Consider the following 20,711-nt stretch of genomic DNA (forward strand, 5'->3'; position numbering starts at 1 on the left):
TGGTGACCGTTTTCTAGAGTGTGCTGAGCTAAAGCAGATTTTTGGGGTAATGTAGATTATTACTCCTTTCTGCATTGTTCTTGAAAGAGTAATGTTTGTCCATATGTGGGGCACTGTGAATGTCATATTAAGAACTCTGCCAATTTTATCAGCCAAATTAACCATCTGTGACTTGGTGCGGGTGAATTATGATCAGTTTTGATGATGAGGCACTGTCTACAAATGTGGCTAGCAAAGTCCCTTTGGACCTAGTATGGCAGTTTCTGAATAATAAACAAATTTACTGTTGCAAAGGACTGATGCTCTTCAGTATGTGAAACCATGAGGAACAGTGGTGTAGTTGGTATGGTCTTTAAATCATTAGCCTCATTCCGTTTACATTTCATAACTGCTGATTGTGAAGATGATTGGCTCATTGTGGGAAAATCCTCCACGATTGCCAGCGTCTCCGATGGCGCGCTCCTTCCAACTGGGGGCCCACTTCACAAGGGGGTGCACTCGTCTTACCTGATTGTTGACACCTCAGGTCACACCTCCCAGACCTCTGACAGGGGCCAATCGGCAATTTGGGAAGGTAGTAGCTCAGGTAATCACCCATTCCTGAGCCTGTTCTGTACCAGGGGGTATGTGCAAACCCTATCTGTAGACCTGGGCTGGGAATTACATGTTCCCCTGTCACCTGTTATGTTAAAGACGTATGGGCCGGCCTTCAGGAGTGCACAGAGAGGAAGAAGAAAAAAGAGGAGCCTCAAATGCCAAAGCGGAGGAAGTACAGGAGAAGGTGAATGAAGAAAGGAAAAAGGAACGAAAAACAGTGATGAGACTTTTCTTATGTCAGCTGCGGACAGTGCGGAACATTCCCAAAAACATCAGACGTGTTCCCTAAGGGAGGGGAAAAATAATAGCAAGAGGATAGACATGCAGCACACAAGGGAAAAGATGCTGCAAAGGCTGGGGCCCCATTGTAGATTTCTCCCCTGTGTGACCAGAAATCTTAAGTACTAACACAACATCTTTTGTAATGAACCTGTTTTAAGTGGCAAAAGCAAGGCAAATGGTATATATGTTTCATTAAGGCCACTGTTATTTTGTTTCAATAAAATGAAAAACATTTGTAACAAAAATACACATTTCCTTTGAGTCACAAGACAGATTTAAAATACCTTCACTGATATAAGAAATAACCTCAGAAGAAAGTAGCACTCTTGAAAGAAGTTTATAAGACAGGGAAGAGTTATGTAGCCTAAACCAACACTACAAGTAACCGCCAATAAAATGTTGGTTCTGCTATGTTCATTATGGTCAGTTATTAGTCACTGTGTTATGTCCATTATTTTACAGCTATTGTGTGATCTTTCTTTTAAGAAATATATGAGTACATAGCATACATACCACCAGCAACCGCCACAATTTTTTTCTTCTTATCATCCATACTTTCTAATATACAAATTATTTTTGAAGTGCCAAAATGTACTAGAATAAATAAAATGTCTATAAAACGCTGCACTGCACAATGTAATTGGAGTGAGACAATTGCATTTCCTGAAATCCATTGCCCGTGGCCTCGGGCATGCCAAGGAGCACCGCAGCCCTGGGTCCTTGGATAAACCATGAAAATCCACGGCATTATGCTAGACAAACAGACCCGGACTGCAGACAAATCAGTGAGACTAGATCCGATGAGCAGGGGTTGCACATTAGTGGGAAATGATGGGTTTCAGATCAGCAGGCCCAATCAGTTAGATACACCGATAGAAATGGCCTGTGGCTTTGTCCTGTCATGGAAGTCCACTTGTGTGGCCAGCTATTCACTTGTCACAGACACCATGTTGATGAAATAACACTGCGTTGATCAATCCGTGGAACAGATAACTTGCGCAAATACTCTGAGAATCAATACCAATGAGGATAGGTAGTAACTCATCGTAAACATGATCGCTGAGCCACAGACAGGTATGTAGAAATGACAATGACAACTAAACTTTCGGCCATAGGCTTTGTCAGAAAACACAGGCACTCGGACACAACTCATGCATACACGACCGCCATCTCTGGCCACTGCATCAATAATCTCGGAGAATCAGATCTTGCCTCCCTGCCTCTGTGTGGTGGCAGCACTGACTGCAAGCTGAGGGGAGTGGTAGGAATGGGAGAAGCAGTAAGAATGAGAGAGTAGGGAAGTGGTGCACGTACTCAGCTGTGCCCAGCCAGAGAAGATGCATGACATCTCAGGAAACAAATCATTTCATGTACTGAGACAAAAACGAGATTTTTCCAGTGTTTTTCTTTTTTCTTAAAATTTCCCTGATATTTTCCTGGTTTCCCTGATATGTTTGAAATTTCCTGACTTCCAGAACTTGTGGCAACCGTCATTAAAGCATGCAAGAAGTAATACTTCCTAAATGCCTCGCTGTGTGCTGCAATTCCTCTAATCGCCTCTCTCTGATCCCTATTGGAATGGTGTGTAGTGAACTGTATTATGTTCCTAGGTTCTTCATTGAATACTGGTTCTTTGAACTTCATAAGCAGTCTGTTATGGGATAACTACTGTCTGTCTTAGAGTGTCTGCCAGTTCTGGTTTGCAGCAAGTCATTGACAATCTCCCATAGGTCAAAGGAACCTGTGACTACTCATGCTGCCCTTCTTTGTATGTGGTCAAAGTCCCCTGTGACTATTCATGCTGCCCTTCTTTGTATGTGGTCAAAGTCCCCCTAGATTAGGGATGGGCAGATTTTTTAAAATATAGATATTTTGAAATATCAATATTTTTGGCCCATCACTAAATAAGAGAAACCTCAGTAGTGAAACACTTCTGATAAGTGTTCTTCACATGAAATATTGTACTTACTGTAAAAATTTCAGGCAACAATAGTCCATTTTCAGTTAAAAGCCAGTGCATTAATGCGCAGACTTTTGTGCCGAGTCTAAGTTGCTTTCACAGTGCGTCTATCTTATCTTGATTCAGGCACTCAACGGGTAAGACAAGTGCACATTCTGCCTCATTGTTGGGAGGAGTAGTGGTAATTTCCACCATCCTTATACAGTGCTGTCATCAAATGTGTTTGTTTTGCACATCGTATGTATCATTTTCAATGGTGGAAATGACACATGGAAGTAACCAAATTTCATCAGCATGCACCACACATACATTCATGTCCAAATTTGTAGTACTGAATATGAAATTAAATTAAGCCCATTGTAAGACATTTACAGTTACATTGCAAAGATTAGTAGTAGCTGGAATGGGCAAGAAATCTGTCAATGAGAGTTATAGCACATACGAATCAAAGACTGACAATTAAAAAAAATCACTTCCGATATTTAATATTTAATGTCAACTAACTGATACCTTGATCATTTAGATGTTGGTGATATACATCTCTATTATTATGAAAGAATATCGATATTTTTTGCCCACTCCTACCCTACGTTGTACAGCAGTATCTTAAGATGGAATGCATGAGTGTTCTGTAAACAATCTCTTTTGTAGATTGACTGCGTTTTCTCAGTATCCTACCAATAAAATGATGTCTGTCACTTAGTTGTGATAATTGCATTTCATATCCCAAGAAACTGTTACATTCAGGTATTTGTGAGAGTCTGCTGCTATCAACTGTGCTTGTCAATATTGCAGTCATACAATAGTATGTTTCTGCAGTATTTGAAGTGGAGAGTTTTACCTTCCTGAAAATTTAAAGCAAGTTGCCAAACTCTGCATCACTTTGAAATCTTATCAAGATCTGACTGAATATTTGTGCAACTTCTTTCAGAGAGTACTTTGTCATATATAACTGCATCATCTGCAAAAGTCTATGGTTAGTAATAATATAGTTTGCAAGACCAGTAATATACAACACAAACAAAAGGGTCTCAGACCTCTTCCTTGGAACATACCTGAAGTTACTTCGTCAGTTGATTACACTTTAACCGAGACTATGTACCTTGTCCTTCCTACTGACAAAGCCTCCATCCAGTTACATAGTTTGTTTGAGACACCATATGATCATGCTGGTAATAAAGAGTTGCCGTACTGGGTCAAATGCTTTTCGGATGATGTAATATTATATCCATCAGATTGCCTTGAACCATCTGTCTGAGTATGCCACATGAGGAAAGCACAAGTTAGATTTAGCAACACCAATGTTTCCTGAAACTAAGCTGGTTGGTATGGATGATGCCATCCTGTTTGAGAGACCTGTGTTTGAGTCAAGGACATGTTCTGAGATTCTGCAACAGATGGAAGACACTGTCATTGGATGCAAGGTTTATGGATTATTCCTGCTACCATTCCCCTTCTTATATTATAGTGTCTACCTTCTCCCAAGCCACGGTTTTTTGTTCAAAGGCTCTATGGAATGTTGTGGTTAAGACAGGGACTAAATTGACTCAAATTTTGTATAGGCATGGATTTCAAGTGAACTTGTTCAGTTTTAGATATTTCTTAGGCAATGCCACTGACACAAAAATAGGTACCACTCACAGAAGCGCTGTGACAATTACAGTGGGCCTAATACTCCCAAATCTGTGAAAGATGCGTAAAATACCTTTAGAATGTTCAGTTTCCTTTAGTTTTAGGGAGAAGCTCATCATTCCTACTTAACAAACATCTGATGATTTGATGGAAAAATGTACTACGTTTGTATCGACAGATAGTTGGCAGCTCTGTCTTCCGAAAAACTATACGATGAAAAAAGGCGTTGTGAAAAATTATAAGTAATCGGGTAGCCAGTGAACTGGTTACACCGAACGCTTCTGGTAGTTATGCAAGTTACCACTTAGCACAAATATTGAGCTGTAGTCCATGTCGTGTGGTCTGAAAGTGTAATAGGTGACACATTAACGATATCTATGTGTGATCGCCACAGTGTGTTGACTCCTTAAGCCTGCGTTTACATGTTTGACGGAATGCTGTATCCCTAACTTTTCGTTTCACTCAGAGTGGCACAATCCCACTTACTGTGAGGACTGAGGAGCATTCCAACAATGTGCACCCGTTCAGTGTTTAGGGCGTACTGTGCTCATCAACTCGGGACAGTTTGAAAACAAATACATTATGAGAGAATGAGATTTTCACTCTGCAGTGGAGTGTGCGCTGCCAGGAAGTTTCAAATACATTATGAGTTGTGACACTGTCACTCGGAACTAGAATTAATATAGCGACATCGAGTAAGATCGATATTACTTCGACCCTCAGGGTGAAATCGAGAGTCGTGTGAAAGCTAGTCGACAGAGGTGTGTGCGCAACAGGAGAAAGCAGGTTCGACCATCGTTGGCTACGACCATACACGGGAGGGGGAAACTAGTTCCGCAAGACATTGAAAACCTTGAGCGGGCTGTGCGAACAGTGAGCTCACGGGGCTCGGTGACATTCAAGCCGAGGTGAACAGTGGCGTTTTGCGGATGTGTTGGAAGGGGGCGTGGGGATTGTTGTGTGGTGCAGTGTGCCTATTTTGCAGTTGGAGTTCTTTGGCGGAGCGTGGGAACACGCGTGGGTTAGAGCTCCTATGTGGGTTTTGGACAGACAGTGACGTCAGTTGAGGTGACACAGTGAATAAGACTCGCGACCTTGGCCGAAAAACATTAATTAATACTGCTGTCTCAGCAGGAGGGTTCGCCTTGCAGCGAGGAAGAGACTGGCATTAGCAGCATCCAAACTTTTTCGTTCTCGGAGCAGATGATATCGTCGGCAAATGTGCGCACTGCAAAAAAGATACATGATTTGAGAGAGGATGAGAAGCCGCGACTTCGTTCATTGTCGAGCGACGCCGAGCGATGAGTGGCGGTCCTTTGGACAGGCACACCTACGCTAACTGTTCGACACATTCGCAACATTACAGAAGGCCGAGGCCAGTATGCATCGACAGAGGTAAACTTACTACAATTTGTTAAAAAGGAAGAAGTCTCCAAATCAGAATCACTACTAATGCTGCTTCAGTAATTACGATCCGTGACATCAGTTTTGTATACAGTGAATACTCCACAGAAATACACCAAATTATCAACTACTGGTTTTTAATTAGGCTAATAACTGCTGCGTCACATTTAAATGATGAAAGTACAGTACATCTTTTACTTACTTTACAATAGACACGATGCTTAAGAAATTTTCAAAATGGGAACGTTTCCTACCCGCCCATCGAAGTCTCCAGAGCAAATTTATCCACAGAAACGTAGAATGATGATCAGAAAACCGTTGTTCAAAGAAATTAAAGTAGATCAGAGAAGCAGAAATGCTTTTCAGACTGCAGTAATTGCATAGTAATTGTATGTCTCGATGTGCGATTTGGTACCAAGCAGGGGTCTATCGTGATTCACTTTACCAAAATGTGGATCTAAGAGGATGTCAGAGCTCCAAGTAACCAATGTTCTGCATCAAGCCTCTTGACACTTATCGCCTTTTGAATCGTAACTGTGATGGAACAGACTAATGACAGCAGATTGTAAATACAGACATCGTTTTCAGCAAGTACTCACTAATTTATAACTTAACTCTTTCCACAAACTTGAAAATGTCCTTGGTGAGGTCCACGGCATTTGATGTATATATACAAAAGAATGACACAGCTGTACAGTAATATGCTTTACACATTTGGAGAAAAGGTATATTCTTCAGTACTGTATTGAATATGCAATATTTAGTTTGAGACTGTGCCATAGGGACTTTCTCATGCAAGTGATGACTCATTCATACATTCAGTGTTCTGTCTAATCCATCAGTGATAAGAAGCAAGCCTAACTTTTGTAAGTTAACTGATAACTGCAGAAGAAAAGACCTACAAGAGTAGTGCATGCATCTGTCTTTAAGATGATAGAATCGTGTAGGCCTGTATTGTAGACAGAAGTTCCAATGAAGGGGAAAAAGAGAAGATTCAGGAATCAGACTAAATTGAAACATCAGGTCTATTGTTCCAGTAGATAGAAATAAGAGGTAGAAGAGCGGGAGATTCAGGAACTACGAGAAGTTAATAATTGATATGTTGTATTCTCGAAGTGCCCCATGTTTCATAATGATGCAGCAGCAGAACAAAGATGACTGAGCAGAATTTACTGTAGATGTGACAGTAGTAGAGAAAAACTCAAAAGACTGCCTGGTATTCAGAAAGTTCAAAGATGACCAAGGTGGGAAATTATTATTCAGTAGGTTAGGAAATTGTCATACAGGAGTTAACACTGCCATATAAACAGTTTTTTGTGTTGAAAATGAAAGTAAAAGTCCCTCACTGTTGTCAGATACTGTATTGGAAATATCTGTTGATTTATTTACGTGGCACTAAAATAATAATCGGCAGAAGTTACTTGAGGTTAGCGGAATAGTAATAGGAATACCAGCTACTACTTTCAGAAGTGTGGTGGTTACCAGTAGGTACAAAACGGCTGTTAGATGCTCATCATCACAGCAAGATGAAGAATGTCTCTTTTTGTGGATTACATAAGCCACTGACTGAGGTTTCATGGTAGGATAAAAAATATTGTTCCTATGACAAAATTCTCAAAAATTTGACACTGTACTCCTATTATTAAAATCACGCATCATTTTTGATAAGGAAAAAAGAAGCATGTTTCGGGGAATTTGCAGTTAGATATGAGTAGAAATATGGTGTTTGGTTCTAATGTAAATGAAGAGATTAAATAAAGTTTTTAGAATGGATGGGTTTGTTAGCATAACATTAAAATTCATTGCCATCCAACCTTCATTCCTACTTATCCACGAGGATTTTCGAGGTGTCTGCTGACATGTTGGATTATACTAAACAGGAGACAAGAAACATGTTATTGGGAGACCTCCTGTCCGCAAAAATCACTCTCAAAATGAACAGTTCGTGTTTGAATAGTTTCACTTTGTGATGTGGCCAGCGTTTCTCACATCTGTGCAGGTTTCGGGCTAGTTCATTAATTTTTGGTTTCTCATAGTAAAAACAGCCAAATAATATTTAGTGAACATCATGTTGTATACAGTGCAAAGGAAACAAATCAAGCAGTGGTACATGGTTGCAAAAGAATGACATAGCAGCCAGGCCAGAACTTTTTTTGTGCGGGGTGTATAATATATGCAAGAGATTTCACCCAACTTTCCTGGGCTCTTTTCCAGGTACCTTCTGTCCTGTGGTATCCATACTGAGTAGCTTCTGCTGCTTTCTCTTGAGGAAACTTTCATCTTAATGTTTCATTTTCCTTTTTTTTTCTTTCTTACCCTTCTTGGTACAATTGATTAAAAAGGGTGTGGAGGGGTAGAATTCAGTGAATAATTGGCATAATGTACCATTAGTGGCCACCTATGATGCAGAAATTATAAAACTCATTGTGAGATATGACAGATACTTAATCTAAATAATTGAGATGATTATGTTGAGAAATGAAGTTTAACTTAATGAAATAGTTCACAGGTGAATGGCCAGACATCAGAGTCCAACAGACACTGTCCACTGGACATTGACATCTGGCAATTCACCCGCAAACTGTTTCATCATGAATTAAGCCAGAAGCTGAAGAATCTCAAGTTGAACTTAGCTTTATTTTTACTTGTTTTTATAAAATATATTTCTTGAATTTAATGAAGCCAAACACTCTATATTTTTTGCGTTAAAACTCCAGGTCTCTCTGTGGCACCTTTAAGCCTCTCAGAGTGAGTGGTGTAGCTGTCTCAGCAGATAGATTTTAATCCAGAAGCTTACAACACCGTGGCATTTGTTTCTTTGGCCATGCCATGGAATGAGAGACAGGTGAGGAAAAATGTAGGTGCACAGTTTGTTCAGTTCTCGGTACGCTCCAGAAGTGACACAGAATATTTTGCGACGACAAAGTCACTCTTTTTCATTGAAAAGATTGAGGATAGGTTCACAAAAGTTACTGGAATAGAGAAAATGGGAAATGGATCTTTGTTGAACAAAACTTTTAATGCTAGTCAATTACATGGGCTTCTAGACCTGTGACAAGCTTGGGGATGTAACAGTTTCTGCCTCTTCCTCATAACAAACCCAACAGAATTCAGGGTATCACCTTCCATTGGCATGTAATGCTACAAGCAGATGAAGAACTGCATGTTAACCTAGAGTGTCGTGGAGTCCATTTTGTTTGTCACATTCGGAGATGGCCTGAGGATAATACGGTAGACACTGAGCTTTCATGTTAGCCTTCAATGAAAATGTTTTACCTGAGAAAATTAAGGTCGTTGTTTGTAGGTGTGATGTCAAAACATACGCCTTCTGTGATATGTTTTAAGTGCCAGAGGTTTGCACATGCATCCTCCTGCTGCACTAATGACCAGAACACCCCCACCCATACACTGACATGTTCAGTTTCCAAGAGGGAGAAAAAAATCCAGGAATACAAAACATTTTGCTATCTGTCTTATCAAGGTACTAAGATCGAGTTTGAACAATTCCATCCAGTCAATATAATGTCAAACTTTTCAAACAAAATCCACACCTCATGTGATAACAAGGTCTTTCACCTCCAGAGCAATTTTAAAACTGGTCAAAAAAAAAAGATTATAGGAGTTATAGAGTTTGTACAGTGTTACTTGCATCCAGCTGGTTAGGCAGCAGGATAGGGAAGGCAACAACAGTAGTGGGGGGAGGGAGGAGGGGAGGGGGCAGCATTGCTCGTGGATGGGATAGTGTGGAAGGGGAACGTTCTACACTGAAAACTTCACACAAATGCGAATCTTGTAGGACTTATAAGCTACAGCTAGTGTCTCCAGATGATTCTATTAACAGGTTACACCAGGGTGACCAGTAACTTTACAAATAAACCATTTATTATTAAAAATACAATGAGTACTGGATCACACAGACACTGCAACAACAGGAACAATTTGTTTTCACCTGTCTTGTACATCTTTTTGTCTTTACCTTGTTGCCATGTTGGAATTAGCTTCTTTTCCTGGGACGCACAAACATTTACACAATCTCATCTCACTAACATGCTCATGCAACTACAATTGTGATAGAATCCTGAAACAGTCTATATTAATCAAACTATTCAGGACAAGTAAGGGCAGTAGCATATAAAAAGCTAATGCTCAGTATAAAATAAAAGTACGATTCCTTTACTTACATTGTTACAAACCCATATAATAATTCTCATTTCACCAGCTATCAAGGGCTGTTAAAATAATATTACGTTATTTCTTTGAAAACAATCTGTAGTCGTTCATGTATCACAGTAGGTAAGGAAGTTTTGGATGTTAACTATATGGCACAATACTATCCACTTGGCATGCTATCATTTGCCAAAAATTCATTTTGTATCTTGAACCGTTTGACACCTAAGAAATGTAATGAATATTTAACTTTCAGTCTATCTTTTGCACACAGTTATTGCTTAACATAGCAGTGTAACAATAACTAAAACCATTGATTAAATTTTAGACTGTTCATTATGAAGCTGAATGAGGCTATGGGAATCAAACATTTTACTGAATAGTATTATGAAAAAGATAGGTGCTACTCACAGTCGAAGTTAGGTACAACAAAAAGTCTGTCGGAAAGAGAGTTTTTGGCCAACAAGGCCATCTTCGAAATTGAACAGCGCACACACACACACACACACACACACACACACAGATATATATAAACAAAGATGCTGTGACTTTCCACATAAGAAAGCGCTGGTAGATAGACACAATAAAAAAAACACACAAACACACACACAAATTTCAAGCTTTCGCAACCCAATGTTGTTTCATCAGGAAAGAGGGAAGGAGAGGGAAAGACAGAAGGATGTGGGTTTTAAGGGATATTTTTTTTGTGTGTGTGTGTGTGTGTGTGTGTGTGTGTGTGTGTGTGTGAGAGAGAGAGAGAGAGAGAGAGAGAGAGAGAGAGAGAGAGAGAGAGAGAGAGAGAGAGAGAGAGTTGCATTCCCGAAACATATCCGAGGTGGCGGAGGACATTTCAGTCCTAATAGAAGCAGCTCGCAGCTCAGTAGGCAACAGGCAACTGAGGTGGCCGTCCCTTAGGAACAGAGCCTTGGCTGGCCTCTGCAAGATACTATTGACACAATTACACACACTTTAGAAGGAACAGTATCCTATTCTTCACACCTTCTTCACTGGAAACACGTATCTTAGTAATCCGAAGAAACAGCTACAGCTGTCAGACTGTGTCAAAGGGCACTTCAGTGGCACAAACACCATATTTCAATGTAATATTTAATAGCATTCAAGAGACTTCAAGCAAAGACATGGTTTTTGATATGAAAATGGAAAACTTAAGTGTTAGGTGCAGTATGTATCATCTACAGGAGCCTACACCCCATTGTTTCAAGTATGGACTAAACTCCTTTACATTTGTAGCCACCCACAGTCTACAGTAGTTCTTGGCATCTCCCTCAGTGACGACATCTGTACTGATCCTGAGATCTTGCTGTACATTTTGCAGCACTCTTCATCGAAGTGTCCGCAAGCAGCAACTACCATCCCTAATTTCCTTACCTGGAAATGCCAGATGGAGCAAAACTCCTTATCCTTGTGTGCATGAAGTGTTGTATCACACATTGTTCAGTTTAATAAAACACCCCTGGACCCAGTAAATCAACAGTGAAATCCTTAAAAACACTAGCAACAGCATTAAATACCTCCTTGGGTTTTTCAATCACAGCTCCATTGTGGGAGGGCATTATTTTCTTATACTAAAACTGCAAAAAGACCCTCAACTTTTGACTAGCCATCGACAAATCTCTCTAACAAATGAGCCTTGTAAATTATTGGGAAGACTGCTCAACTGATGACCATGTTGGTACCTTGAAGCCAGAAGACATTCATCACAATTTCAAAGTGGCTTTTGGGCATTCCAGTCCATCACAGACCAACTGATTCATATCAAATCTGCAATGTGTAGTGTTTTCACTTACTGCCAACACGTTACTGCGGCATCCTTTGACCTGCAGAAGGCGTAAAATACACCTGATGCCATCATATCCTGTTCACACCACAAGAGTGGGTCTTCTGGTGCTGCTTACCCATTTTTATCCAGTATTTCCTAGCCGTGCGACTGTTCTGCATCTGGATAGGTTCAACCCACAGCAGTCAATACATGCAAGAAACAGGGGCCCCTCAGGTACTGGATCTGAACGTACCCTCTTTGGCATTGCAATTGGTGGCCTCGCAACTGGGGACCCACGGTTGCACCATCTCTGTATGCGGATGCCGACCTTTGCTTGTATTGCAGAGCTACATCATTGTGCACTCCAGTGAGGTAACTTCTGGGGGCTGTGCAGAAAGTACATAACTGGGCTCTGAACTGTGGGTTTCAACTTTCTCCCACAAAATCTTGTGTTGTGCACTTTTGCAGACTCGGGGCTGTGCACTTGCACCCAGAACTTTATCTCGATAAACAGTTACTTGAAGTTGTTGAGACTTTCGAATTCATAAGCCTCGTATGGGGCAGTAAGTTAGTGAGTTACCATATATGTGTCAGCTTGAGGCAGATTGCACGAGGAAACTTGATGCCCTCAGATTTTTGAACAGCATTTCCTGGCATGCAGACCATACACTTCATCTGCTAATCTATGAAGCATTGGTTTTATCTTGCCTGGACTATGGGTGTGCCGCTTCTAAGTCAGCAGCACAGTTAATACTGAGCTTGTTTCACTGCGGTGGTGTGCAGTTGGCAACTGGAGCCTTCCAATATGAGGCCCATAGACAGCCTCCTGGTGGGAGTTGGTAGCTCACCACTGAGGGTCAGATGCCAGCAACTCTTGATAAACTGTGTGGTCATAGTCTGTCGGTTCTGATCGTTTGTCACACAAAAATGGGTGGAGCCACTAGGATACAATGGGAGTCTCTGCTGCAGCGACCTCTGTGATGTGTACCCAGTCTGATGGCTTGGATGGACCTATGGCCATAAGGAAAATGCTCATCCCACCCATTCTCAGATGCCTGTTGCATCTGGTTCTCCACAACCACCCAAGTACAACATGCCTCTGCACAGATGGGTTGAAAGTTGATAGGATTGGTTATGCTTTTGCACATGCCAGGAAAGGAAGGAAGATTGATGTTTGTGTCTCATTAACAATGAGGTCATTAGAGACTAAGCACAAGCTCATATTAAGGAAGGACGGGGAAGGAAATTGCCCATGCCCTTTTAAAGAAACCAACCCAATATTTGCCTTGAACAATTCAGGAAAATCCCAGAAAACCTAAATCAGGATGGCTGGATGCTGCATACACGAAGGAGCACAAGAAGTATTCTTTGTCAAGTGCATGCTGTGTATTCACTGTCGGAGTTTGTCTCCATATCACAGGCTCTGCAGTATATTAAAATTCTCATAATGGAGGACTTCCTGATTTGTTGCAACTCCATAAGCTTCTTACAGGGCGTATCTTGACCCTAACCCATAAACTTTGTGGTTCCTAATATTCAAGACCTGTTAGTTGACCTTCACAGCTCCAGAACTACTGTAGCATTCACCCTGACACCAGGAAGTGTTGTTATTTGAGAAATGAATTCACTGACAAATTTGCTAAAGATGCAACCACAGGACACTAATTTGAACTTGGAGTACCGGGTACAGACCTAAGACTGCAACTGCAACATCAAATTTTGAAAACCTATGATGTGGAATAGTGGGTTCCCACAGCCCTCAGCAATCTGAGAGTAATTAGAGGATCCATCAATGTGTGGTGTACTTCCCTCAAAACCTCTCGGAATGATGCCATCGTACTTGCTGATGATGGGATAGCGGCTAATAAAGTTCATAAGTTTCCTGAAGGAAAGAGGATTTTATAATAAAATTTTACGCACCTCATTTTCAGTGTCTGGGGCAGATGCGGAGGGGGTACCTTTCACTGCAGTGCATGCTCCGAGTGGGTTTAAAGTACTTTCTACTTATGCACTGTGGTCTGTGGTACAGAGTTACTGCATGGGGTTGTCTTAGGAGGGGGAGGACTAGGCCCAAGTAAGGGTTGAACATTATTCGTGACCAAAATATTTATTGAATAACATATACTTAAAAGATCAAACAAACAAATTAAGAAAAACTTACTTGAAAACTTTCAACAGTTAATTAAAAAACATATTAAGAACAAACACAAGAAGTCCCAAATTGATTAAATGTCATAAATGTGCACATCCCTGAACATGTGCTGCTGTGTTTACTTTGCATTCAAGTAAGACTTTAATACACTGTCACACTGACCTACGTTATACTGTTGAAAACATAGGAGAAACAAAATGTTGTATATGATTATGAAAATATCTATGTTCAAAGACAACAAATAAACTTTGCACTTAACTGTCACAATTATGGAAGCCAATACTTTCAACAGTGCAAATCACAGAGGCAAGGGAATTTGTTGCAGTTCATTGAGAATTAATTGCTTATCACTAAGTTTCAGTTCATATAATGAGATACAATATAATTATTAGGACACCAAATTTTTTTGTACAGACCTATGTGACAGAACAATGCATAAAATTGTATACAGTATTTTTGCTTCAATATGACAACTACAACAAGAATGATTTGCGTCACAAACAAATTAACAATTCACCTTACCGTATTTTTGGACAGCCAGTTAATATATAATTTCCCCCCTCCCACGTGGATACTGTTGGTCAAGGGGCAGTGCAACCTGTGGTCTCAGAATCCAATTGACTGCGTCCTCGGTAGTTACTCAGCATAAATCAGATATAGACACCTCATTGATAATAGACACAGTTCTGTGTGTGGTGCTAGTAACTGCTATTATTACCTTGTAGGGGGAAAAAAAATTAAAACATAAATGACCTTTAACCCCTCAGTCATGAAACTGAACACAAAAGGGCTATGAGCATAATTACACACCTATTTACCAATAAAGAGGCAGAAACCAAGCCCTCCAGTATTAATAGAAAAAAGAGAAGAAAAAAAGGCCTCATTACTGAAAACGTGCCAAAGTTTCAACAAGGAGATGATGAGATTTGCCTGCTGTGGCATTTCAGTTTCAAAACAATGCTTGATGGTGTAATGATACAAAGGGACTGTGGTGCGAGATGGAAAATCAGCAAGATTTGAATGGATGTACACAGTTGGCAAACTAACTTTGATTACATTAGCAGACAGTACCTTAAATATCAAGCAGTTGGCATGAATCCTCTTCTCCCAGAATTAACAAGTTAACTAGCAAGCAATAAATGAGGCAACTTAAAATAAAGTCCACAAAGCTATTTTATATAAGACGGTAAAAACACAGTACGTTTTAATTACAGTCACAGACCCTGGACCTGACAATTATCCTTTCTCTCAAATAATTTTACATGACTTTCCAGTGCAACGAGGAAGATGTTTTGTCCCTTTAAACCCATAATCACTGTTGCCATCCACTATGCCTACCATATCTGATGCCATACTTTGCTGTAAGCCCACGACTTTCATGCAGATATTATCTGCTGTTTTATTTCAATAGCATTTTTTAATGATTTTCCAGAAATGATTTGTCTGTTTGACTTTAGGGCTGTTACTCTGTAAAATTTGGAGTTGATTTTATTAGAAGATACTCTGCTACAACAGATTTTTCAGTATGGCATAGCTGCAAACTTATAGCGTTCTTTGTGCCACTTTGTACAGTGCTGTCTCATGAAATAAACTCTATGAAAGTGCTAATGAGTTTCATAAAATATTGCAGGATTTCCTGCCCATCCAACCAGAGAAAAAAATGTACACATTCATTCATTCTTTGTTATTTTATCCACTTGTGGCTGGTTGCATCATTCGCCAACATCCTTTCTTTATTCATTCGTTTCTTCATTCATTCATTCATTCATTCATCCGATGTGCCCCATAGACCCCAACCAAGGAGGAGAATTGTCAGGGATGTGCAACAAGTGAAGTTATTCATTAACAAAGAATAAGCTAATCATAGGAATTTAATCTGGACACTAGATCAACAATATTCTGTTGCTATACTGATTAATATTGTTTGTGATTACTCCATCTAAATGCAACATGTAGCAGTAAATTAGAAGTAGAGCTGCTAAATCGAAAATGGCTGGCGTTTCCTCAGTTCTTTTAAGTAGCTGCAGTATATCTTCTGTTGGTGACTTAATACTTACCTCATTACATGGGCAGTTTTCAGAGAAAGTAGTCACATAACATCTGTAACAACAGACCCCTATTTACTATACAATTCTATTTACCAGGCAGCCCAACAGTGAATACTGGTACTTGCCAGATAGCTAACAGCAATTTTCCATCCTTATGCCTAGATAAAAAATATGTAGGAGTGGATGATGAGGTATTTTTAAAACTTTCCTTACATCATGTTGGATAGAACCTTTTTGAATGTGTGTCCATAACACCACTCTGAACCCTATCCAAGGAGGCAATGTACACATTTGCAAAGCACTAGTGGTCATGGTTTACTTGTACATTGCACTATTACCTGTATGTTAACACTGAGCTACGAGGGGCCCCTACTCAGTGCTGTTTACCCAAATGTATGATATACTGATGCAACTGAAACAGTATTAATATCCTATTTCTGTTGTCGATACCACTGCAAATCGATGCAGATTCTGCAATGTGTCTTGTACTTTGAAGTAAAAGTGAGAAAGGTGCAATGGAGATGCAGAAATGCAATTTTTCAATACACTGTCGTTTGCTGCAAGGCACGAAACATAGAGGAATACAGGTATCTTCATATAACCACCCTATTGTAGTTCATGCAGCACACGTGAGGTATCACAGTTTTATTAGTGAAGCAGCGTTGGCGGTGATTTGATTTGGAGACAGTTGACCAGAAGTGGTACAGCACATGTTATAAGCGGTTGTTGCTTGCAGTCTGCATCTCGTCCCCTTCACTCATTTACCTGGGAGGCGCGAGCTGCCTCCCTGCTGGGAACCGGGAACCCCCTGCCCGGGGTCCCGCGCCAGTGAATGCCCGCCTCGTGCTGTGGGTCGGTGGCACGAGGGAGTGTCAGGAAGTGGTGGCGTTTCTTGACAGGGAAGGTCAGTAGCACTCCAGAGCCAGCCGTACTGGACGCACAGGTGCAAAGAAGCTTCGCGCATGTTTGCTGCTTTGTGGTTGATTAATACTTTCAGCTGCTGAACTGAACATAACTTGCAATGTGGTAAGTGAAAATATTATGCAATGATACCTGCTCGATTACTGCTGATATGAGTAGGGATATCTGATACCTGCTGATGGACAGGTAGCTTGACATTTACACAATGGTAACTAAAAATATAACTTATTATTTTTAGAGGCACATGCTTGAGCTAAAGTAGATTCTGTTTACCAAAATGCAGTGCCTGTGTGTGAGATGGGTTTTCATTAGGCTAGTGCAAATGAGGAGAACTAAAACAATGAAAGTCATGCATAACACTTTAATTGCTGCTGCTAGGAGTTGGTGTGAAGCTAGGAAATGCAATGATGAAAATGGGGAAAAGGATGATGAAGAAGAAAAAAGTCATGGTAAACTTTAATTGCTGGGATTACTAGCTGTTTCTTTGCTTAAAGTAATGTCCTATGCTGCTGCAAGAAGGAATGCTAATTTTTGTACTGCGAGAGCGCAATATTCAGAACCATATTATTTCTGAAATGGGTAAAAAATTCAGTTAGTTCTACAAGGTTGAGTAAACTTCAAGTAAGTTTATTACTGTTGTATGAAAAGAGGTTCTTATCCAATCCCTTGGTAAAGCAAAGTAAGTTGACAATAGAGTTGGAGCAGTGGCACTGTTAATCTGATATTAAATATAAAATAAAAAGAACAGAATTGTTAAGTTGCTCGACACATACATCATACAGAATTTTCAGTAAAACTAACATTTTGTTCATGTGATGTGTACCTCAGTTCATACAAGAGTGATGCACTTTCTGTTAAATATTGTAGCTACATACATGACCTCTTGATTAATGATCTACTGTTTATTTTGCACCTTGTAGAAGATGCTTGAAAATGATCAATTTTTATTTCTGCTGCACTACCACTGCAGTGATTTGTGCTGGCTTAGGAGTTGTACAGAAAGAAGACGTATGTAAGACTTGTGAAGAAAGGTTTGGAAAACTTCGGATGACAAAAGTGCATTGCTGTCAGCTTGTTTATCACTATGTTGTTGTTGTTGTTGTTGTTGTTGTAGCCTTCAGTCGAAAGACTATTTTTGTAAAGTTTTCCATGCTAGTCTGTCTTGTGCGAGTATATTTATCTATTCATAACTGCTGAAACATATGTCCATTTGAACCTGCTGAAGCTTTAGTCTCTCTCTTCAATATTTTTTTACCTCCCCCCCCTCCTACTCACTGTGTTTACTGAATTAACTATTTCTTGATATTTGAGGGTGTGTTCTACTACCCTACACCTTCTTTTCATAAAGTTCTCCCCATTTTGATTCAATACTTATTCATTAGTTACCCAGTCTACTCATCTAACCTTCAGCATTCTTCTGTAGCAGCATATTTCCAACACTTCTGTTGTGTTCATGCGTTAACTAGTTATTGTCCATGGTTCACTTCAATACAAAGCCACACTTCAGAAAAATACCTTCAGAAGAGACTTCCAACACTTAAATTTATATTCAGTGTTAATGTATTTCACTTTTTCAGAAACGCTTATTATGCTATTGAAATACAGCATTTTATATCCTCTTTGCTTCTGCCATCATCAGTCATTTTGCTGTCCAACTAGCAAAATTCATCTACTTCTTTCCTGCCTGATTCGCACATCACCACCTCATTTAATTTCACTATCTCAGTTACCATTAGCTGTGATCCCTTTGGATAGGCTAATTAAGGCCTATATGCTAATTTCAATTCCTTATTCATTGTTCTTTTTTCCCATCTGCTTATCTCTTCACAGTGTTTTGTTTGTTCACAATGTTTTTTTCTTCCTGTCTTCTGCCAGCTTCAGATAAGCTTTTTTCACTCTCCCACCATGTAATCCTTTCATATTCAATATTTTTTCCTTGACCATTTCTGCCAGTTGTTTCTTCAGCTTTTCTATTACTTTTTCTAAATACTACTTTATTTTGTGTATCCACTTGTTGATGACTTCTTATACCACAAATATTTGAAGACCTTTTTGGTTAATCTACTGTCTTGCATTAGATATAAACGACACTCATTTTCTCATTACTTCTGAATTATTTCTATGTTTCAATAAATTTCATCACTACTACTAATTTTCAACCTTCCATAGCTTTTTGTGAGCCTAATATTTTCTTAATGATTCATATTTCAGGTATTTACTATTTATCTAAATTATAGTTTGGTGCTAGACATTCACTTGCATATAGACATTCTGTCTTTACTTCTGTATTTTAATGCCTTATTTTTGCATTTTTTGACTTGCATCATTTGTTGTTAGTTCTTCAATTATACCATAGGCCCTTTCCATTTTGTGTGTCTTTTCCTCTACAGCTGCTACTTCCAAACCATTTATTGAATTATCTTCCAAAGGTATTACAATTGTAAAGCTTTTCTATTTGACTAATATCCGTTTTCAGAAAAGTGTTCAAAATTTAGCTTCTTCTGCAGAAATTAATGAGCCGGTACTACTGGCTACTTCTCCTAAAAGTTTAATGTGCATTACAGCCTATGTCACATTTTCAGAAAGTATAACAGTCATCTGCAAATGCAAGACAGTTTATTCCAATAAGTTATTTTTGTTTCCTCTTGCCAATCATATTGGCGAAATCTTATATTTGTTCAGTTTTTCGTTTTAAATTTTCAGTGTTTTTGTAGAACACAATTAAAAAGAAATAGGGAGAGGCCATCATCTTGCTGTACACCTGTGTTTATTTTGAAGCCTTTAGATATTTCTCCCACAAATTTCACTTGAGATACTGTGTCTGTAAGTGTTTCATGAATTAGATTTCCTAATTTAGAATTTACACCAAATTCTCTGACTATTCTGTCTATAGGTAGTATGTCAACAGAATCAAAGGCCTTTTGAAACCAACAAATATTACTACAGTAATTCAGTAATCTGTGGCAAATGATAGACTTCAAATTAAGTATTTGTTCAGAAAATGACCTGCCCTCCCTAAACCCGCCTTGATGTTCACCTAAATGATTTTCCAGTGTTGTTTCTATTCTGTTTAGTAAAATATATTATATTTCGTCCTTTTTTAGACAGATTTGGGGGGGGGGGGGGGGTGAAACATGGTGCCAGCACATAACCTGCTCCTCTCCGATAGCACCTATGTAACTGCTGAGTTTAATGTCCTCATCTGATGGATGGATACCCACAAACAGTGTTACATCCCCTCACTCCATGAGAAATTGTGGAAATATTTGTAATTTAAATCAGGACATTGGTGCAAAGACTGGTGATCAGAAACGTAATGCTGCTACATTCTCTCCCCTTGGTTGCCAAATGATGGCAGTGGATATTTCGTCCACCACCAGAATTCAAACTGGCTTACGCCAGAATTGCTTGTGACAGCACAGGCATTGTTGGTATCCTTTCCTATAAATTCAGGTACAGGCCATTCATACACATTCACCACAGAGAAATATGAACAGTTTACAAACTTCACTTTTCAGAAATGCTAGTATTCTTTCTTCAAAGTCCTATGATCATCCCTTTTTGCAACTTGTACAAATTGTTTAACTTTCCATTTTAACAGAGAGCAAAGTATGTGTAGGCAGCTTGCGAATTTTGTGACATATTTACATTATCATGTAATTTTCCACACTAATAATTTTCTTTGTCTTCACTATTCAATTATTGCTTGAATTATACCATTTCACTCAATTTCACACTTCTCAGTAAAGATTTTTATAAAAGACTTTC

At 39.4% G+C, this 20,711-nt stretch overlaps 1 protein-coding gene across 1 annotated transcript in view; it reads left to right on the plus strand.

Moving 5' to 3' along the window:
* LOC126473664 (serine-rich adhesin for platelets-like) overlaps window positions 1-20,711 on the plus strand; it is a 186,887-nt gene that overhangs the window by 71,157 nt on the left and 95,019 nt on the right. Inside the window, exon 9 of the mRNA XM_050100896.1 lies at window positions 16,759-16,926. Coding sequence (XP_049956853.1) covers window positions 16,759-16,926 — 168 coding nt within the window. The remainder of the gene's footprint in view (window positions 1-16,758; window positions 16,927-20,711) is intronic.

This window comes from Schistocerca serialis, chromosome 4, assembly GCF_023864345.2.
Source record: "Schistocerca serialis cubense isolate TAMUIC-IGC-003099 chromosome 4, iqSchSeri2.2, whole genome shotgun sequence".
Taxonomy (NCBI): domain Eukaryota; kingdom Metazoa; phylum Arthropoda; class Insecta; order Orthoptera; family Acrididae; genus Schistocerca; species Schistocerca serialis.